Here is a 21,425-nt window from a genome sequence, read left to right on the forward strand (position 1 = left end):
GACTGGTTTGCTCATAATACGTTGTCAGCACATTGCATGATTACACCTGGATTGATGTCGCTTGGATCGGATGTAACCCGTGTCGGTGTATCCATCCCTGCATTGACGCTTATCGGTGAGGTCGTAGGATTCGGAAAGATGGAGATTGAGCTGCAAGGACTTAGTTTCTAGTTGAATCATTCATCCGCCTATCTGCTTGGTTGCTGGTTGCTGGTTGCTGTAAGTGTATGCAACCCATGTTATCTGTCACGTTCGGGGGCGTGATTGCCGTGCATATTTGACACCCGCGTCGGGAACTGTCGGTCTGGCTTCTAGTGTCTGTGTCTAATGTCGTGGAGGGCAATGAGTGGTTATTTATAAGACGCGCTACAGTACAGGTGTCATGCATGTGGGGTACTTTGCTTAGATTCGTGTTTGCTAGATTTATAATATGGTGTGATGTAGTGCATGACTCGTGTCCATCTTCCTGTCTAATTGCGGACTCTACGTGGAATTTTATATATCGTTTGTTTGCGGTCGAGGACAAGCTTGTTTAAGACCGGCGGTGCATGGCGGAGGGGGAGGCCTGGAGAAGGTTAGTACAGCTATCGCGGGTGATGGGCCAAACATGAGCCAATTCAACTAACCTGGTGGCTAGGGAAGACCAAAGTATCAGCGATAACGACGTTCTCTCGGCGGCCGGCAGCGAAGACCACGACTTCGGCGATGTCGTCGGGGGTAAGGGGCTCGCAGCCTCTGCGACACGTCAGTCTCTATTATCTATAGATCGACAGTGGCGAAGGGAATCGGATCTCACGCATAGACAGCATCAGCCTTGCTCTTGTCGCCATAGAACCGAACAACGGAGAATTCCTACGCAGTGACCACGTTAATCTCCAGACAGCAAATTAAGGGAACAGCCGGGTCTTACCGTCTCCACCTGGCCCGGGTCGATCTCGATGATGCGAATCCGCGAGGCGATCAGCTCCTTTCGCAGGGCGTCCGTGAAGGACCGGATCGCCGCCTTCGTGGCGCAGTAGATGCTGCCGCCCGGGTAGGCCTCGCGGCCGGCAATGCTGCCGATGTTGATGATGTCGCCGCGGCCGCCGTCGCTGCGCTTCTGGAAGATGGGCAGGATGGCCTGCGTCATGTTGATCAGGCCGTTGACGTTGGTGGTGAACATAGTGTCGATGTCCTCGGTGGCGATCTCGGGGGCCTTGGCGACGCCTTTGACGAGTCCACTATTGGTATATTAGCCGGGGTCCTGGGTTGGTATCAAGGTGCAAGACGCACGCGTTGTTAACCAGGACATCGATTTCCTGGAATTCCGCCGGCAGGGACGGCACAAAGTTCTTGATCTCCTGGGCGTTGCTGACGTCCAGCTTCACGGGCAGGACCTTGACGCCGTCACCGACCTCCTTCTTGATGTCTTCCGCCAGCTGGGTGAGGGACTCGAGACGGCGCGCCGTCACGATCAGCTTGAGGTTGTTGGGCGAGGTGCGCGCGAACTCCTGTGCGGTGCTGCGGCCGATTCCGGACGATGCGCCGGTCACGAGGATCGTCTTGCCTTCGAGGCGCTTTCCCATTGCGGTGGCCATTGTGCGTCGGAGAAATGCCGGGTCGGTCGTGGCACGGAGCGGGTTGGGGTTCGTTCGAGAGAATGCGGAGAGTAGGATTCCGGACGGAGGGGAGACGAGGCGCGGAAGGAGTTTAATTGAATTGAAGCCCGCTCGAAACTTCATAAAGTGATTTGGATGGAGGATTCAGAAAGGGGTTCCAAAAGAGGATCAATTTTGGTCGGATTCGAGGGGTCGTGGATGGAGTCTTTTATATCATAGGCAGACGATGACGTGCGGGGAAAGACTGGCCGTGATTCGGCTTCGGCGCTGCGGGGCCAATCAGTTGCGGCTGAAGGTTTGCCCGATCGGACTCTTTTCCGAGTTTCAGTTTACTTCGGTATTGTATATATAGGGATTGCAGTGAACTGGGATTTGATTCTAAGGAACAGTGGGAATGTTAATTGCAGATTATATATTCTTTCTGCGATGTTGGCAGAATGAGTTATACGTACAAGAGGAACCTAGTATCTAGAACTTATAGTATATATAATTGCGCCGAGCATTCTCCGTTGAATTCTCTCCGAATAGAGCCCCAAAGTATTTCAAGGTGAAATCAAACTGGTATGCCTTGCATTTCTATGTTTAACTTGTGCCATGGTATTAATACCGCATCTTTGCACTGAGACAATGAATTGTTCAGCTTGCAGACCAGAGGTATACAGAAGTGGAAACTCGAGCATCTTGCAGGATGCAGACTATACGAGTAACTAGCTCATGATTGGGTTCTATCCATTGCAACATTCTTATGGCAATTTCAAACTGTATGCCAGACAATGCAAAGTACACAGATCCTCCTTGACAAGTAAACTGACTATCTATCCTTGCAGTTCATCCTAGAATCGTATACAAAGCACATGCAAACAAACAATGCCACTGTCTCCAGGCCACTATCCTCAGACCACAAAGATAGCCCTGGGTCGATGACAAAGAATATCCTCGCAAAACAAGGACTTTGGAGATCCATAAACTGGGGGATTACCTTCCATCAACATGACAATCTCTCCCACCCCTCGTAGGTCATCTGGTAGCTTCCCACCGCACTGCCTCGCTCCGTAGACCGTGAAAGCAGGCTTCAGAGGGAAGATCCCATCAAGATAGATATGCCTGGAGCCAATCATATCTGTTGCTGGGCTTGAGATGGGAGGTTCCTGTAGATGCTCCAATCAGGACGCTCCTCGATGGGGAACTTCCAGTATCTTCACTTCTTGCTACCGGAGGCTCCCTGTATACTGTCCCTGAGGCTGTCCTGGCCTCAGGCTTCATCCTCTGGAGCTTCAACATAAATAGCACGTCGATGGCCGCCCTTCTCCCACTCTCTTCTTTCCCACTACTTTCCCCAACTACAAGCGTATCTTCAAAAGATTTCATCCTCTTGAAGTCAGACAGTAAGAACTGTTCACGCTTGTTTAACATCTTTTATCAATACAACTCTACTGACAAACTTCTTCTTCTTTTATCCCAGCACCCTTACCCTACTACCCTTACATTCGATGATGCCCTCCTTCACCGATAAGATCAACAACATCATTCCCAAGGCCTTGACTGTCTTCAACAAGGTATTTTGAATCAACTGTTTTCTCTCATCTTATATAAATCTTGCTGACCTGACTCCGTTGATCAGGTCTTCGGTGCTTTTCCCAACTGCACTACTGAGAAGGCTGAGGACACTATGGCTTCCTCTGCCATGGCTGAGTTCACTTTCGCCCGGATGACGCGGTTCGAGTTCGACTATCTGCCCCCCGACAGCGTGGACGAGGCAGAGGACGAGTTCGACGAACGTCTCCTGGGCGCAACCCTGTGTGAGTCGAAGGCCGAATTCGAGGGACTCGACTACCAGGACTGTTTCTCTTTCCCCTGGGATGAGGCGGTTGCGGAGCTCAATCGTGAAGTTGAGAGGATCGACAGGGAAGAGTTCGTCTTTGTTGAGGAGGCTGACTTGAAGGGGTACGAGCCATATGACTATGGCTCGGACTCTGACGAGGAGTTCTACGACTGTGTGACCGATTTGTACGAAGCGGACCCCGTTTCGGCTGATGCCGAAGATGATGGGTTTGTGGTTGTGCAGGCCACCAGCGCGGAGAACTTGCCTCCTCCCCCCGTCCATGAGATCGACTGGGACTCTAACTGGGATCTCTTGGACGAGGTGGTCAAGGTTCTGAACTCGTCCCCCGAAATCGAAAACGGTCCCGTCGATCCCGACAGTGACGACGACTGGGAGACCGTGGAAGATGAGGAAGTCGAAGTCGACCTGGAGGATTGGTATCACTCCGCAAGCGATGCCGAGGGAAGTTCTGATGGTCCCAACAATGACGATGGATGGGATCTCCTCGGAGACGGAGAGATCCCCCAGAAGATCGAAGAGGTGGAAGAAGATTGGGATTCTTCCTCGACCGAAGCTGGGGATGTTGATGGCCCCGAAAACGACGACGGATGGGATCACCTCGGAGATGAGGAGATCCCCCAGGAGACGAACGGGGCTGGAAAAGGGAATGGCATGTCTCCTCCCGCTGCTGCTGACTCTGAGGATGGCAATGAATCTGACTTTGCTTTTGCCGTTGACAGTGTGGAACTCGTTGAAAGACAACGCGACGAGTTGGAGGAATCGACCCCTTCCGCATCTACGTCTAACGAGAGCGGAATGGGGTTCGTCCTTGTTCGGCAGCCGGAGGGGGTAGATTTGGAGGGAGACGAGGAAGAGAGAGGGGAGGAGGAGAACGAGGAGCGCCTGAAAGATCTCCTCAGTCCATCGACGTTTGACTGGATGGACGAAACCGAGGATTGGGAGGAAGGGGAGGAGGAAAAAGAGGAGCGCCTGAAAGAACTCCTCCGTCCATCTGCATTCGACTGGATGGACGAAGCCGAAGATGACGAGAGTGCCGTGGTGGGTGGAAGCGAGGACGACTTCCCCAGAGGTAGGCTCTACAATTTTATGCCCCCGGATGAAGATGTGCCGATGAACATCGGGCTAATGCAGACAGACCTTAGCGTCCACGTCGATACGCCAGCTGCTCCCTCTTCCGGTTTGATTTTGACCGATGGCACTGAATGCTACGTGGAAGGAGCTCTTGATGATGGGTATACAACGGACGAGACTCTCACGGAGCAGGACGGTCCCCTGGTTCATCATTACAACTGGTATGGGGCCCCTGTCTTCGTGCAGAGCAGCACTCCCCCGGAGGTTTCTCTCCTCGTCTCGGCTGTGGGACCCAAGATCTCAGATCCCCACGAGGAGTGCCGTCTGTACTCCATCATCAACCGGGCTTGCCTCTACGTGGACCCGGTAATTGTCATGCTGGATGAGGGAGACGAGCTCCAGACGGAATTCGAGAGCGTCATGGAGCTTGTCCGCTATGCTACGGGCCGGACGTTTAAGTTCTACTCCCCGTATGGCGCGTGGGTTGGAGACAGCCTAGACGACAAGGTTGCTGTCGACCAACAAAGGTACGATGTTGATACTTGCGAGAGAAACATCGTCAGTAACGAACGCCTGGGCTGCGGAATGACCTGCCGCCCAACGTCCAGTCTGGAGAGGAAGTTGCGCGCTCGGCGGGAGGCTGCAAGGGCCAGAGCTGAGAGCAAGAGGCCCTCGCCATTGAGGCAGGTCATGACGAACGAGGACCTGCACTCGAAAGGTGAGACAGTGACTATGTCGACTCCACTATCTACTGCCGTGCTAACTTGCGACGCCAGAGATGAGGCCGCGATGAAACTTTTGCCCGCGGCCGTGGCCGAAGAGTCCATGCAGGGGGGCTCTGTCGGCTATGAGTCCATATTAGAATTTAACCCTGCGGCTCAAGATTCTCAGTTGGATTTTGAGCATAACCCCAGCTCATTGTTCGATTCTGACTCAGACTTGGAAGAGATCGAGAGGTCCGATGAGCTAAAAGACATCGACATGGAGGGCAAGAAGCCTGAAGGTAAGGTCCTCGAGTCACAGAAATCCGGCTTGATTCCGGATTCCGATTTCGAAGAGCAGTGGTCTAATATTTTGAAAAAAAGCTCTCAGCCCAATGACCTATGCCTTTTTGCGCTCATTGAGTCATTGAAGTCTGACTTTTCGAGCATGCGCTGGGTCAAAGACTTCACATTGTCAGGCCCGGACCCGGACTGGAAAGTCGAGGGTCTGGGTCATAATCCCGCGGATGGCTTCGTGCCTTTTGTGGATGTCACTGTCTTCCCAGTGCTACTTGGCCTGGAGTTGGAATATGCTCCTGAGCGCCAGTGGGTTGAGCTGAACGTTGAGGACGACTCATCCCTATACTCCCGCGACATCGACGAGAGGAGGTACTCCTACGAACTGGAGTCCAACATCTCAGACTCCGAAAGACTACCCTCGATCGACCTTAGACGCGCCGTCAGCGAGTACAGATCGATCGTGGCCCGTGAACACGAGGCCGCCTCTTTCTACGACGACGCGAGGATCATCTCCAACTGGGAGCTTCCTCCCATCCCCAATCCTTTCCCCAGCCTGCAGCCATTCTACTCACTATATTGGCCTGCTGTGGTGCCCCTTCCTCTGTCGCCGCTCCGGCGGCCTAGAGCCCTCAAGAAGCGGACCCCCAAACCCCGTGCCAATATCAAACGGCACATGACTCTTCGGCGCAGGCTGGACCCTCTACGCACGCCTCGGCCTGTGAGACAATCCCTCTCCACGATGGCCCACAAAAGCAGAAGGTTCCCCCGGAAGAGGTCATCACCGAAGGTGCCTGCAGCAGCACATGAGTCCGACTTGTCAGCGTCGGATGCTCAATGCAGGTTCCCGGCCGTCTATGACTCTTTCGACGAGCTGGGGGTAGAGCCACCAAGGAGACAATCAAAGCCCCTGGCTCTTCTTGTGAAGTGCGTTTTGAAGGTCCGTAACGGGACCCGTGCACTTCTGGAGAAGACTAAGAAGGGCCTTGCTCCTAACAGAGAGGACGCACCAGAGGGGGGTGAAGAGAGAGTGAGGAGGAAGCTACAAAAACGGAGAAAGTAGAGGAGAAAAGCGTGGAGAAAATGGAGCAGTAGACTCCCCCATGTATTCATTCTTTTGTTATCTTCTTTTGTATTTCTCACCACATTCCTTTGTTTGGTTGTTTTTCTTTCTTTCTTTTGTCATTGTGACACCTGATGTGACGCTGGATGGGATCTCCTTGGAGTCGAGGAGATCCCCCAGCAGAAGGAAGACGTGGGAAAAAATGTTAAAAAAGAAAAGAGACAAAAAAAAACCAAAAAAGAAAAGAGACAAAAAAATGTTAAAAAAAAAGAAAAGATACCAAAAAAAAGACCGAAGATACAATGCTATTGATGTAAAACATTTTGCGATAAATGATTCCGAAAATGTAAGCCAAACAATGTATATAATTTTAGTCTACATCTGGAAGATTACTGTAGTTGCTCTGTAATCGACCTGATGCGTATACTTTCTAGAACTGTAGGTGAGTATCTCGATCCTAAAATTCCCAAAGAACAGTAACTATATCCACGGCGGAATCTCCACGGAGATTCTCGATAATATTTTTATGGTTGACTATGTAGCGGTCACGAGGTCCTCAGGTGATCGTCAGGGGCAAACAAAACAAATGAAAGCGTCAATTCCTTCTTCCCTTCTTCCTTCTCCACCGAGCGATCGTCGCGACTAGCCTTAACAGCGGTCATACTACGCTCTATTATGGATTAAGTCTCTGACACCTCGAAGGATCGTCCGTCACACTACCCTTTCCATTTTCCCAAAGACCTGCTGACAGCGTATGATCTGCTATACCAGAAACCCGAGAGTGATCACGCAAGGAGGTGTCTTCGAGAAGACAAAATTAACAATGACATGTACGATTTACTTGCGGGATTGCTTCTTCGGGAGCCTCGATAGTATGCAGGTATGCAGGATGCACGCCCACGGGACCAGCTGCAGGGGTATCAGATCCAAAGAGCACTGCGAGAAAGGGAAACTTATCGCGTCAATCAGCCTTAGCTGCATATATTCAGCCAGCATCTCCAATAGTGGCATCGAACCACGCGGCTGGGACAGGACCTCCATTCTCATTGATCGCCTTGCGAAACAATAGTGTGTCTTGTTTCGTCACTTTTCCTGCATGTCGTTTTCGGCGACTCTCGTCCCGCTTTGCGTCCCTTTCTCCTTATACTTGCATGGCCATGCGTCCTGCAGGTATATTTCCATTGGCTTGGGTCAGATCGCTTATCGGCGTGGGTGAGGTCCACGAGGCTGTATCTCGGTTGATCAGGATTCACACGTGGTGGATGGTTGGATGTTATGCATTTTTCTTCGACGTGAATTAAAGCGAGACATTGAACCTCGTGACGAGGACCATGAAGGTAATTGCGTGGCCCGACCTGACGAAGGTATGCCCTCCTTAAATTATGTTGATGTTTTCAAAATCAACTACTAAAGGAGGTCATTCAGAAACCATCTAAACCGCATCAAGTCGATACAATCTTAGTCGGGGCCGAAGATCTGCGACCTGGTCGTTTTCTAATTTCGGCACTTTGAAGATATTCTCCAAACAACAAGACCACGTCTTCAGAGAGCAAAAGAAAAGCCAACTAGTGCCGTTAGATTGTGCAAGCGGATCTTGCAAGAACGGCCAAGAAACCAGTCGGCGCCGTCATGCGTCTATCGATCCTCGGATCTTTTAAAGGATTCTGTCATGTCGATCATTATTTGAGCCTACTCGGGACAATGATAGAAGATCCTTATCTTCAGCTTGCAGAACGTTCATCGGTCGCAGACTCGCACTGATCGAAGACTACGAACGAGAAAAGATTGAGCGAAGAGGCAGAACTTCAATGTCTGAGACTAACGTCAAATTGGTCCACTGAAAGTCAAATACTGAATCGCTCGAGCTCATCATTGACTTCGTGGGAAACTTTCGGGGACCCATACCGCCATTTAGATCGAAAAAACCCCGAGGGAGGCCGGTGACTACGTTTCAGCACTACTTGAGACTTGTCTGAGGCAAGAGTCATGAATAATGGCATTTAGTCTGCAATAATCATTGCGGAGTATTATTCTCGTCTGATTGCGGACCCACCGCCACTCCTGGGATTAACAACTTCTGACCATAACAGAACAATCTATGGCAGACATGATCAGGGTTCCAGGGGCCATGCGATCAGACTGCACTATGCGGTAGCTGCATAACTAACCTGGTCCTTCGGTACGAACTGTCGTGTACTAAAACGTTCTGGGAAGTCCGAGAAGGCTTAATCAAGATACCCACTGCATGCTCGTGGCACGATGGGCAATTTCATCAAGCCGAAACCGAGCGGATCTACAGTTCGTCATCAGAGAGCTCCGAGATTTTACTCCATTTTTGGGGAAGGGACTGTATATTTCATTGATACGTTGATTATTGTGATTTCATTTACGCCGACAGCCATTCTGTTTAATTCATGATTTTCCGATCTTCCCCCTCGCTAACGTTGAAATTCTCTGCGTTCATGCGACCTGATTCATACACGACAGTCCAAGTTGAACCGGCTGCCCGGTGGAGCAGAAGCTGCCGAATCATCAGCGCCAGCACTGCCGACGGATCCGCTACGTGCCGTCAGAGTTTCTAGCACCGTTCGTGACAGGGGAAGTATTGCAGAGACAGGAGTGGCGTTCCATGGAACCAGTGTCCATTGCCCAAACGAGGCATCATTGACAAGACGTTGATGCCAATCACTCGCACCCACCTCGCCCACGACGCATGTGGACCTACCCTCAGACCACTCTCCTATTGCAAAGAATTAACAGCCACTAGCAAGCGAGGGTGAAAATGAATGCCCTGCTTCCACGAGGGTTGATGGCGCTATTGAATACTATCAAACCTTGGTTTGGGGTAGCGGGTGGTAGTAAATATAACAAAAGCCGTCATCCGGAGTGACAATCATAGACTTGACTAACCGACTCCAGTCGCAGCTTGATGCTGTCTTTGCCCAAAAAGGTTGCTACCCCAACATTGGGTTAAGTAGCTGGTCTACACTTCTAGACAAATAGACAATTCGGTCTTCTGTCTTACACTCTTGAATCGCATAGAGTTGATGCCTTGTCATCATGGACGACTTTCACAATAGCTTGATCCCCAGGTCTGAAGGGGATGGCGCCGGCCGAGGGCAACGAGCTCTGGTGGTCACAGGCATCTTGACAGGAATCGCTGCCGTCACCGTCGCAATGCGATTTTTGGCTCGGGTTGGACTGATGAAGACCACGGGTCGTGAGGACTGGACTATTCTACTCTCTCTGGTCAGGAATGATGTCTATCTACTCATTGCTTACCATCGCTAATTTATCATAGGCATTTTCAATCGTATATCTCGGTCTAGTTGCATCCGGCAAGTCCAAACCTCTATAGCAATATCCAGCCGTCTAACAAAGCATAGAAACACACTACGGCCTCGGAAGACACTCAAACGAGCTCTCTCCCCATGACTTCCAGCAACAACTAAAAGTAACTCAACCACCCAACCTCCCTCTACTCAACTAACATCCACAGCGCCTCTGGGCCGCCATCCCCATGTACAACGCCAGTCTCGCCTGCACCAAATACTCCATTCTCTTCCAATACCTGCGCATCTTCCCGGACCGCGGCTTCCGCATCACCTGCTACATCGTGATGGCCATCGTGGCAATCTACTCCTCGTGGGCCATCGTCAGCGGCTACGTCAACTGCGTGCCCGTGGCACGGTTCTGGAACCGCGAAATCCCCGGCTCCTGCCTCAGCTTCGAGGCGTTATGGTTCTTCAACGCCTCCATGAACATCGCTACCGATCTGGCCCTGCTCATCATGCCGATGCCTCTCCTCTCTCATCTGCAGCTCCCGCGCATGCAGAAACTCGCGCTCATGGCTGTCTTCGCTATCGGTGGACTGTATGCCCCCTCTCCCCTCACAGCATACCCCTCCGCCTCCCAAAACATAACTAACAACCCCCCAGCGTCGCCATAACCAGCATCCTCCGGCTCTCCAGCCTCCGCACCGTATCCAAAAGCCCCGACACCTCATACAGCAACGTCGCCGCGGCCTACTGGACCGCCGCGGAATGCAACGTCGCGATCATCTGCGCCTGTCTGCCCTTCTTGCGTCCTCTGGTCAGCCGCCTCTTCCCGAAGCTGCTCTCGACAAATAGCTATAATCGGTACTCGCACTCGCGCGGACTCACCCTCGCCACGAATACGAACGCGAAGTCGAAAGCGAGGAGGTCGCAGGTGCCTAAGGTGCCGCTTTATTCGCAGGATCGCGAGTTTGGGCTGTGTACGGTTGATGTGGAGGTGCAGGCTGGGTTAGGGTTAGGGTTAGGAGGTGGGAGTGGGAGTGGAAGAGGGAGTAGAGAGGGGGGTGCGAGTGAAGGGAGATCGGGGAGTGGTGAGGGTGGTGGGATTGAGGTGAGGACTGAGATGACGCAGCAGAGTTCGGTTCAGGGGGAGGAGTCGACGAGTCAGAGGAGGTTGGTTATGGATGTATGATCGTTTTGATTCTAATTCTACTTCTAATGAATGTATATATGTACCTCAACGGACCTATTTTTCTACCACAGCGTAGATTCCCTACTAGAGGTCTCGCGACTTCAATAAGGGTACGTAGAGGGCTTGCGTAGTATGGATTTTATATCAACGCAATCAGGTACCAAACCGGGACCCGTCAACGGGATAGTTCTGCGAATCCTCGTCCTATCAGAAGTCTGATGGAATCAATTTATATGGTTCGACCGGCGTGTCGGACGCCGACCTCCGAAGCCCTCGGCCTTCAACGCCGTCGTTGACCGACGTACTTCACGGCACACTTCGCTTCTTCATTACTCTATTCTACACAGCTGGGCCTCTGGAACGAGTCGAGAATTTCTTCCATGACCCGCTCGAGTCGAAGCTTGGTCGATGATCATTATCATCGCCCCGAAAACATGGGCCTCGGGATACCGACCTTCACCGAATCCTCGGCCTCGCACTCATAGTGAACCGACACCACCGCTTATATAGACATGTCTGCTCGTCAGGTTCCTCCTCACGATGCACCACTTACACGATCTCTGATTCACCGTGCTCGAGTCTCATTCCACGGGTGATATTTCACGATGACAATCCGCAGCGAGCCCGAACAGCGTCCCAAGATCGCCATCATCGGCGCCGGACCGGGCGGTCTGACTCTGGCTCGTCTCCTCCACCTTGCCAACATCCCCTTCACGATCTTCGAGAGCGACAAGTCCCGCGAGGCTCGCCGTGTGACCGGAGGCGTCCTCGACCTCCATCCCCAGTCCGGACAGCGTGCCATCCGGGAAGCCGGTCTCTGGGGCATCTACCAACAGCACGCCTCCTACGACGCCGAGGCGCTGATCATCACCGACCACCACAACCAGGTGTTCTACAACACCAACGGCGCCAGCCGCGGCCGACCCGAGATCGACCGCCCCGTGCTACGCGACATCCTCCTCGATTCGATCCCGGAACGCCACGTCCGCTGGGCCCATCGCCTCCAGCGCGTGGACCTCGACGGCACGTTGCATTTCCCGCACGGAACCGAGACGGGGTTCGACCTTGTCGTCGGAGCAGACGGGGCCTGGTCCAAGGTCCGCCCGACGCTGGGCTTCATCCCCCCCTTCTACTCCGGCGTCGTGTGTCTGGAGCTGCGGATCTCGCGGCCCAGCGAGGTCGACCCGGCGATGGACCGCATGCTGGGGCCCGGGTCCTACCTCGCCTACGGGGGGGACGATGACATGGCGCTACACACACAACGCCAGGGCGACGGGTCCCTGCGCACGTATGCGCTCCTGCGCCGGCCGGAGTCGTGGCTGCGCGATTGCGGCGTCGTCGACCTCGCAGACCGGGAGGCCGTCACGGCGCTCCTGCGCCGCGAATACGCCCACTGGCACCCCGACCTGACGCGTCTGATCTCGCGCTGCAACGAGCCCGTCGTCAACCGCCCCCTGTACATGCTGCCCGTCGGCCACCGCTGGCCGCACCGCAGCCATCTCACGCTTCTGGGCGACGCCGCCCACCTCATGACCCCGTTTGCCGGCGAGGGCGTGAACACCGCCATGTGCGACGCGCTGAGCCTCGCGCGCGCGATCATCCACCACTACTACTACTCGAGCACCCTGGATGAGGAGGTGCGCGCCTACGAAGAGGAGCTGGCGGCTCGGGCCACCAGAGTCCAGCAGGTCACCTGGGAGGAGCTGCTCGGGATGTTTGAGCCGAATGCCGGACAGCGGCTCGCGGAGCGATATGACGATCTGGTCGCAGCTGGGTGAGGAAGATATGCAGGGCGCCGATAACTCCGTCGTAAATTAGGTGGGGATGCGCGTCTTCCTCGTCTGGGGGTGTACGTGTGTCCATCTTCGTCCGTGGTGAGGCCAAGTAACTAGTGTAAAATAGCCATCATTCCAGTCTAGACACGAACTATTGTACTATACATCTTAAATAGAGAGGATCAACCTATCCTTCTACGCATGCGAGCCTCCTAAACTTCTCTGTTAACTGATCTTAAAGCTCGAGTACGGCCTTTTGGGTCACACCCGAATCAAAGCCATGACGCTGGGAGTAACTCGTGGACATTTGGAGGCAGAGAATGACCAAGAAAATGGATTAATAGTTAATAAGCATAACTATGGAACGAACCCGACGAGAACCCTTTGTAAATCCTCGTCGATGATGTCTCTCTCTGTCTGTTTTTATCTACATACTTTCTATATCAGTGGGTAATTATAATCGACGATGCACGATATGAAGATCAAATTCAACTCCGACTCGAGTATTCGCATCAAAACCCATTCAAAACAGCAATTCCCACCTCCGCCAGAGGTCTTGCGGCTGCATGATTTACAGACGAGAAATATAGTCTGTAGCCATTCCATTAAAGTAATCGAAACCCCTACTCCCTATTAACACCGGATATCAATTCAAGCCCAAGTCGACACCAACTTCCCCATCTCCATCTACATCTCCAGCGAGAACAAGCGGTCTATCCCATGACATAATTTCATTCCTCATCGGGCATCGCAGTTCACAGAGTAATTTCATCAAAAGAGTGATAGAACTCATCGAACGAAAGAAGCTCTACATTCCTTCGCAGGCAATAGCGTTGAAACAGATACGGAAGCTCGACACGGATGCGATAGACAACCACCTTTTTTAACGATATCGCTAGCCTGTCTTCCGCCTCTTCGAGATTGAGATGCATCGTGTCGATTGTGAAGAGGAAGATGAGTACTAATGCACTGATGTCTGGGATCCTGGAGGGACTGTTAGCTGGTTTGTGACAGTGGGCTATCTGAAGGATATATAACGCGAGATCGGGAATTCCGAGGGATATATGGATACTAGATATAGTACCTACCCGAAGAAAGAAGAAGAGAGAATATAACCTCGTAGGGTAGTGGTCAGTTGTACAATCAAGGTACTGCTATAACAAAGGAACGAAATGATAGCCACGGCGATACCTGCCACGCCATGATGGTAAGCTAATCTATACTCTGACTTTGATCAATCATTTTTGGTAGGGGATACTTACTACGATAAGGCGCGGGCCAGGCTCCCACTGACAAAGTGAGAAGAGCTGTCTTCCACACGATATGGGGGATAGCACCAGGAGGAAGGGATAGACCCGACAATTTGGACAAGTACAGTACATAACGCACTAGAAGATCGAGCAGAATAGTCCCGATAAGAACACTCCGGAGGCCAAGCCTCCTTGTTGCACGCAGGAGGAAGAAAACACCTAATACCGTGAAAAGGATCGTGAAGAATAGCGTCAAGAAGATGAACTCGGCACTCATTTGAGGCGTGTCTGGGGTTGTTTCGCCCGTCCCCAAGAGCGCTTCATAATCGAATCCCACTAAAATCAATGGCAGCAAGAGCACAAGAGAAGGTAAAAGGGCTCGGCAGATCTTAAAGTTACTGACTAGGGTCCTCCTAGACGGGTTGGCTTGACGACGACCGCCCATTTCGAATCGATGATGAATTCGGAACAGATCCTGAGCAGCCGCAAGGCCGCTGGATCGAAAGGAGCGTAGCGCTCTGTATGCATTCCGCATTTCGTCTCTGGCGATGAGCGCGTACGGTGATTCCCACGACGTCGTGACCGCTGCCAGAAACATCACATGGAATAGCAGAGCCAAGCTGGTCAGCATGCCCAACAAGAATTCCTTCAAACCACGGACAAATTATACGATTCTATGGACCTTGTTAATGGCCGTGTGTTCTGCCGTTAGAACTCCAGACATATCGCAGAAGTACTTACCCTATCCATGCCGCAATCCGATAGCCCCGTTGCATGGGTTCACTGATTTCAGCCAAATAGGCAGGCGCCGTACTCATCTGGACGGTCCCTAAAACAAGGAGTAACGAAGTATGGATCTGGTCCTGGTAATAACTGGCTTTGTCCCCAAATAGGACTTCAAATATGGAGCGAATAAGACCGAGAGCCCCGGTAGCGAGCAGAATATTCCGCGACGTAAGCCATCGGCTTAGGAGTGCTGTGAATAAACAGGCTGACAGACAGAGCACCCTATCCAGTCCCCATTATTTAGACGGGCGTGGACGTTTTGCATAGAATACTCACACGTAAAGCCAACTCATTTCCTCATAATCATCTTCGTCGCGATGGAATGTTGCCTTATTTTTTACTCGAAAGCCTGGAGGAGCTATCTTGTGATAGGAATGCGGAGGGCTAGTAAATTATTAGACAAAGGTCTCAATAGTTAGGGGAGGGGGATAGGATGAATGAAATCTAATTGTAGATTCCTACTCCTAGCACTATATTAATATATTCCCGGTGCTGTACCATAAAGGCATAGCCTTCGCTGTAACAGCCTAGACATGTCGAGGACCGAAATGTGATAGATTCAGACCATCAATTACTTGCACATACCGAGATCTATCTGCCTGCTCTACCCTAACTAAGCCATCAAACACCGTTGCAGTCTAATACACGCGCCAATTCCGAAAAGATAATCAAAGTCAATCCTCAGAGCAGAGTGCGATTGAATGAAACCAGTAAACCAACAGAAATCCACCCTGATATAAATCTTTTCTGGTAAAATAAGGAAACCCGCTTGTCCCGCCAGCGCTTCAAAGCATCAATAATATAAATAGACAAAGAGAGAAGGAATGGAAAACTTTTCCTTGCAAATTATTGCACAAACCCCGTAAAATCAATCGTCGAGTGACGTGAGAAGGAAAAAAGTGGTATCTCAAATTGAGTAACGGCGCCGGGTGTACAAATCGAGAAATGGAAAGGCCATGAAACATTGACGTCATCATTGTCGTCCGAGTTCTGCCAATTCTCGCTCCTTCGCGCGCAGCATTTCGCGCATCTCTTCGGCTTCCCGTTGGAGCTTGGCGCGGCGATCCTCCTGGAATCGATCCAGTTCGGTTACGCCGGGAAGCGGTTGGGAGTGCGACGGCGCGAGTGGGGGCTGATGGGGATGCTGTTGTTGGCGGCTGAGGGCGGCGAGAGACGGGTCGAGACGGGACTCGTCGTGGGCACCGGAGGGGTTGAGGATGGACGAGATGGAGCTCAATCGAGCCGGAGGTGAGGGGTTGATGGAGGACATGATCGGAGGGAGCTGATTGGAGCCAGATTCCAGCGTCGTTGGGACGGCGACAGCCTCGGCCGATGACGCGGTTTCGGCGAGAGTGCGTTTCTTAGGATTGGCTGGATTGGGGGAGAGCGAGCGACGCCCGAATTGCGGCACGGGCGAATGGCTGGGCGCCAGACGGTCTGGCTCCAGCAGTCGCGGTGGGGGTGGATGGTGTGGTAACGACACCGTCCCAGAACTGAAACCGGTGAAGTCCACGGGCGGCGGCGCGAATCCAAACGACCGAGCGTGCGGCGACACTCGGTCGGGCATGTGGCCGTAGTGATCCATTGGTTCACTGCTATAGTATCGATAATGGTCTTCGTGGCCGTGAGCGAGGGCGGCGGGCGATGCCTCGGGGGATGCAGAGGAACCATTCGACGAGTGCGTCGCTCCCGTCGGCGACGATTCCCGCAAGGCCGGAACAACTCGCTTCCGTCGCTTGATGATGGTCTTCTTCATCGTCGTGGGCCGGTAGCATCCGTGTAATTTGTAATAGAGACCTGCTTAGCGTTAGGAAAATTGTTCGATACACAAAGATTGGGTGGGCAAAAAAAAAAAAAAAGGAAGAGAGGGAATAAGGGCGGCGGCCAACGTACCACATGCATTGCAGATGGGATGTCCATTCTCATCCCGTCGCCAGAGAGGCGTCACCGTAGTACCGCAATTTTGGCAAGATACCAACATGTTCCCATCTGCTCCGGTAGGTATCCCAGTCTTAACAGCCACATCCGGCTCCGGTAGAGGGACGGGCTTTTCGACAGGGGGGTTGGGGGCCCGATTCCAGGCATGTACCGGGACAGTGCCTCGAGGTGTCGACTTGTAGACCCGGTTGTTGTAGGCAGGGCATCCATCGCAGCCCTCGGCGCCACCGGTGCCGTTGCAGCTTCCTCCGCCAGGACACGATCCCGTCGAGCCGTGGCAGCCCCCTCCCTCGCTGTGCGTGTGAGGCTGGTCCTGCGGCAGATTCGAGGGAGTGCCCGTCGGCGGCACACCAGCTTCCGGGCTCGTTTGTACGCGGTTCCGTTTCGTAGGCCGGGCGACATTTCGCGCCTTCAGGTAGAGGCCACAGGCGTTGCATATCATCGCACCCGTAGGCGATCGCCGCCAGAGCGGCGTGCTCTTCGTACCGCAATTACTAGATCGAGTGTCAGCCACAAAGCAACCAGAATAAAAAAAATGAGATGACTAACCTGCAAGAATGTCCTAGAAACGAAGTGTCCTTCTGGGATTTAGGCGATGACGATAGCTTGTCCGAAGCCGATGCGTTCATCTCACCGGACGCATAACCGGCGTTGTCAACCACGGTATCCATCTCATGTCGACTGCGAATCGGATCGGCCTCGTAGCTTTGAGCCCTTGTTTCATCTCTCGGTCGTTCGACGGGGTGTTCCCGACCGGCTTGGGCCGAGGAGATCAGTTGTTGGGCAGCGTCTAGATCCTCCGCCGACGGGTGTCGCGCAACGACATCGGGAGTACGAGGGAGCGATCGCACCGTTTCCATCTGCGGAATGGAAGCTAACATTTCCACCATGTAGTTTGTCGGAAGGGGAGGAAACCCTGGTATTCGCAACCTCCCAGCGAGGGAAAGGCAAAGAGGGAGGGGCCGGACGATAAGGGTAGGATAAAGTTGGAGATGGACGGTCGAAAGAAAGGGGAAAGCGCGTTGTGAGAGGGAGATGTCGCACCACAGTCGGGGGTTGTAATGTATGGTATCACAAAGTCAAAAGTCGGTCAAGATGACGGTGCAGGAGAAAAAGAAACGAAAGGACTAGGAGGGCGTCTGGCTGGAAGGGCGAACGGTAGGTAAATGCAGCTAGTGAGACTCCAAACCCAACCAGGCGGAGCCGGGGAAGAGGGACGATGATCCCTGACAGCGGTCCAGAGATACCGGGGCGGAGTACGCAGCGGCCAGGAAAGAATTTTAAGGGAAAAAAAGAGGGTCAACTAGCAGAAGTGCGAATTTAAAACGACCACGGAAATTTGCGTAGGGTGTCGACCGTTCGATTTGGTTTGGCGAGGCTGAAAGGGTGGCGGGATCGTTTAGGCAGACACGCTGGAAGGTGAAGAATGATGAGTGATTAATAAAACAAATAAGAAGTGAAATGAAGGATTCACGTCAGGAGAGGCGCAAGCCAAGAAACAAGCGAGAGAAGACAAGCAGACGAAAGGAATTAGGGGAAAGGAACGGGAGATAAGGTGGTGGTGGTTTAGGGGGACCAAAAAGCGGACGGACAAGAACGATCGACGGCGATCAATCAAGCGACGGAATGTCGGATCAGATATGATGTGGAGGACGGGAACGAAGGGTGAGACGAGACGGTATGCGTGGCTGGAAGGCAAGGGCAGGGGACACAAAGCAGCAGGCAGGCGGCGAGGAAATGAGGAAATGAGGAAATGAGGGTGATGAGAAATGGAAATTGAGTTGACGGCGATTCGACGGCGTGGAAGGGGATCGAAGACAAGTGGGTAACGAGGGTGATATGATCGATAATTGAGGGATCTTACCAGCAGTCCAAGACCATGAGGCTGTTCAGCATTCCACGCGTGCAGTCTTATCGAAAACAGCGCTCGTTATCGATCTCCCAGGGGGATCTACAGCCGGGGTGTGTTGCGTTCTAAAGTTCAGTCCCCTTGAACTGGACAGCGCAATCTCGGTCGGTTTCTTTTTTTAGTCTTTTTGGGGGGGGAATGATTTGCCCCTGCAGGTCAATAGTGTCAAAGTTAAGGGAGAAAAGGAGAGGGAGGGACACGACGAGAGGCAGATGCAAGAGCAGAGATTACTGGAGTAGAGTTCGGGGCTCTGAGTTTTCCTTTTCTCTGACATCAACAGAGTTGCCCCTTCCCTTTTCCTCTTCTTCTCCCCAGATCGTATCATCCCGGATCCACCGCTCCCCCTTCCGGTCTAGCGCACCGGGGCCGGTGGGTGGCCGCTTGCCCCCATCGGGCCTTAGCGCGTCCGTGCTCAAATAAGCCTGATTCTTTGGCCGGTGATTGGCTGAAACCGGGTTGTCTCTCATGTCAGCGGCATTTTGGGGCTGCTGATTGGCCAACCGGGGCCCTTCCATGGCGCTCTTCGCCTTCGGTTGCATTTCTAATCGACGGCTTCTGACTGCCCACGGAGTGTCCACTTTCGACTTTTTCCTCGTCGGCTTCTCGACCGACCCGACACGCCTTGCTGCTTCCGGTAATTCTGCTCTTTGCCATTCGCTTGTCTTCTTTTTCGCCGAGCCTGGACTGCACTATTATCTCTTACTCAATCCACCGCTTCTCGGTGGTTATCTCCTAGCCCGATGACGAAGGACCCGTTTGATCGATCGTGCCGCTGATTGGCTCGTGGATGGTGGCTTGCTGCGCCTTTTTCCTTTTTCTTTTTCTTTTTCTTTTTTTTTTTTTTTTTTTTTGCCCTTTTTTTTGTGTTCGGCCGCTGATGCTGATTATCCTGATTATCTCTGCGTGATTAGCATTTCGGACAGGGGTCCGCGCCACGGTACGCAGTACAGTCGTTAACCTTTAGCCCGGTACATCGGGGGTACACAACGGACGCAAACTGGGTCGTCTGCATGTATTTCGTATTCTTATTCTTCGCGGGCAGGCAAAGGGGGCGGCCCATTATTGATCTGGATCTCACCATTATTGAAGCCGTGTGACCTTCGCCTGCCAACTCAAATCGTAGGGTAATATTTCTCGGATGTCGGCTTCCGGACTAAAGTACCCTCGCCTCGGTCTGCATGGCACAAAGTACCGTTCCTCCGTCTGACTGTGTTGTGTCTGTCTGTGTCTGTTGGCTTTACGTCATTCGATCTGACCAGAGGAGTCAGTCATCCAGCCTGACACTGACATCTGTTCGGTTCGTAGATCTACTTGCATATCTGGATTATCGGTCCTGGATAAGCCGTCGTATCCGTATCCAGTACATCCACTTACGCCTAATACTACTAAACCAACCACCAACCCAAACTAAAACAAAATTGAGGCTACGTAAACCACTTCGACCATAAGGAACTGGCAACTCGGCTTTCGGCCCCGTCAACGTATACTATTCCCCTTGGACCTTAGTGTACGGCCGACTTACCTCGGAGGGTCTCGTACGACCGATCAAGCATTGAGCGTTATCTCCGACGAATACTCCGAGCAATCTATCTCGGTGTTTCGGTATGGATAAGGCAGGTAGTAGTTCACTCTGCTCGAATCCATCGCAATCTCCGGCCCCATTCTGATACCACGCATATCACATGAGGCATTTCCATCTACCTTTTTCTGGAACGTCGTACCAAGGTCCAGGTAATAATAATCCCTATTATTGATCTGATTTGATTTCCTCCGTAATCTGATCCGATTCGATTGCATTTATGTAATCGTGGTGGCGTGACCGGTGTCCGGTGACTTCCTACCGGTATAACTCAGATGGAAGTGACGGAGTCGATACTTCGGAACCCAGTATGATTCATCATCGTCGCAATCATTGGAACAAGTCCAGGCTGGCGTGATGTGGCTTGATTGGGTGACCGATGTGATCAGTCGACTGCAAACCTAATCAATCAGTCGATTTATCAATCGATAGTACGGAGACTCCGTAATCAATCAGTCAATCGGTCATGCCACGCGGCTGGTCGAATGGGAGGGTTTTTAATTGTCATTTGTTGGTTATTGGGTGGTATTACCCACTGTCAGTCAAGGACCCATGTCTACGTGAGTAGAGTTGAATGTTGCCATGAGAAGTCGTTTATTTGCTACTGCCTGCCAGATCAGACCAGACAGACAATCCCGCTTATGTCTCTTTCTTATATTACAAGGGTCTCAATGAAATAGCAACAGTATCAAATCAAATCTGCCACGCCACTGTGGTCGGGAAGAAAGAATTAAATGGGAAAAAAAATAAAAACAGAGAATCTGAAAAGTCTCTCCGGTGAAAGAAAAAAAGAAAGAAAATATAAGAAAGTGTAAGACTATTCCAAGAAAAGAAAATCAACCCACCCCGACAGACAGCAGATCATCTCATGAGATAAATGAAATCACCAGACGCAGTGCATCGTTGTCAATGCATCCGTCCTTTCTCCCCCTCACTCCTTTTCTTCGAAATGATCCGCGTGAACGGGCATCGCTCGGATACCATCATATAGATTTTCATCGCACTCGTACATCGTCGTCCATCGCTGAAATCACTCTCGGCGGATGGTTCTTATGCTTACTCTCCTTCCGTCTTTTGTATTCCTCCTGTCAACCTCCTCTTTTCGGCCGGTGCTGCGGAAGACCACGATGTAAACCGACGGATTATAC

The 21,425-nt window shown here is 52.1% G+C and overlaps 7 protein-coding genes across 7 annotated transcripts; 3 read left to right on the top strand and 4 right to left on the bottom strand.

Annotated features, from left to right (window-relative positions):
• Nucleotides 1-532: 532 nt before the first annotated feature.
• On the bottom strand, nt 533-1,577 carry P170DRAFT_478072 (oxidoreductase, short chain dehydrogenase/reductase family; the record flags this gene model as incomplete). The annotated part of the gene is made up of 5 exons (XM_024853526.1): nt 533-565; nt 627-735; nt 797-852; nt 911-1,220; nt 1,273-1,577. The coding sequence occupies 5 exons, from the start codon at nt 1,575-1,577 to the stop codon at nt 533-535; spliced, it is 813 nt and encodes a 270-aa protein (XP_024702513.1).
• Nucleotides 1,578-3,091: 1,514 nt separating this feature from the next.
• On the top strand, nt 3,092-6,573 carry P170DRAFT_499431 (uncharacterized protein; the record flags this gene model as incomplete). The annotated part of the gene is made up of 2 exons (XM_024854142.1): nt 3,092-3,154; nt 3,220-6,573. The coding sequence occupies 2 exons, from the start codon at nt 3,092-3,094 to the stop codon at nt 6,571-6,573; spliced, it is 3,417 nt and encodes a 1,138-aa protein (XP_024702514.1).
• Nucleotides 6,574-9,633: 3,060 nt separating this feature from the next.
• P170DRAFT_363022 (PTH11-like integral membrane protein) lies at nt 9,634-11,040 on the top strand (the record flags this gene model as incomplete). Its single annotated transcript, XM_024844550.1, has 6 exons — nt 9,634-9,822; nt 9,875-9,915; nt 9,955-10,027; nt 10,073-10,446; nt 10,512-10,862; nt 10,938-11,040. 6 exons carry the CDS (start codon nt 9,634-9,636, stop codon nt 11,038-11,040), a joined length of 1,131 nt encoding a protein of 376 aa, XP_024702515.1.
• Nucleotides 11,041-11,372: 332 nt separating this feature from the next.
• On the top strand, nt 11,373-12,993 carry P170DRAFT_438914 (FAD-dependent oxidoreductase). The gene has a single exon (XM_024849717.1). The coding sequence runs from the start codon at nt 11,646-11,648 to the stop codon at nt 12,816-12,818; it is 1,173 nt and encodes a 390-aa protein (XP_024702516.1). The 5' UTR covers nt 11,373-11,645; the 3' UTR covers nt 12,819-12,993.
• A 577-nt stretch (nt 12,994-13,570) lies between these two features.
• P170DRAFT_478076 (uncharacterized protein) lies at nt 13,571-14,696 on the bottom strand (the record flags this gene model as incomplete). The annotated part of the gene is made up of 2 exons (XM_024853527.1): nt 13,571-13,799; nt 14,110-14,696. 2 exons carry the CDS (start codon nt 14,694-14,696, stop codon nt 13,571-13,573), a joined length of 816 nt encoding a protein of 271 aa, XP_024702517.1.
• Nucleotides 14,697-15,824: 1,128 nt separating this feature from the next.
• sreA (siderophore transcription factor SreA) lies at nt 15,825-17,679 on the bottom strand (the record flags this gene model as incomplete). Its single annotated transcript, XM_024847840.1, has 3 exons — nt 15,825-16,648; nt 16,745-17,283; nt 17,339-17,679. The coding sequence occupies 3 exons, from the start codon at nt 17,677-17,679 to the stop codon at nt 15,825-15,827; spliced, it is 1,704 nt and encodes a 567-aa protein (XP_024702518.1).
• A 1,246-nt stretch (nt 17,680-18,925) lies between these two features.
• P170DRAFT_428427 (uncharacterized protein) lies at nt 18,926-20,251 on the bottom strand (the record flags this gene model as incomplete). The annotated part of the gene is made up of 3 exons (XM_024847841.1): nt 18,926-19,377; nt 20,073-20,105; nt 20,221-20,251. The coding sequence occupies 3 exons, from the start codon at nt 20,249-20,251 to the stop codon at nt 18,926-18,928; spliced, it is 516 nt and encodes a 171-aa protein (XP_024702519.1).
• Nucleotides 20,252-21,425: the final 1,174 nt, after the last annotated feature.

Source organism: Aspergillus steynii (assembly GCF_002849105.1).
Source record: "Aspergillus steynii IBT 23096 chromosome Unknown P170scaffold_6, whole genome shotgun sequence".
NCBI lineage: Eukaryota > Fungi > Ascomycota > Eurotiomycetes > Eurotiales > Aspergillaceae > Aspergillus > Aspergillus steynii.

Bases quoted from the DNA above. Each gene is read 5' to 3' on its own strand.
- P170DRAFT_438914 (XM_024849717.1), top strand. From the start codon at position 11,646: ATGACAATCCGCAGCGAGCCCGAACAGCGTCCCAAGATCGCCATCATC.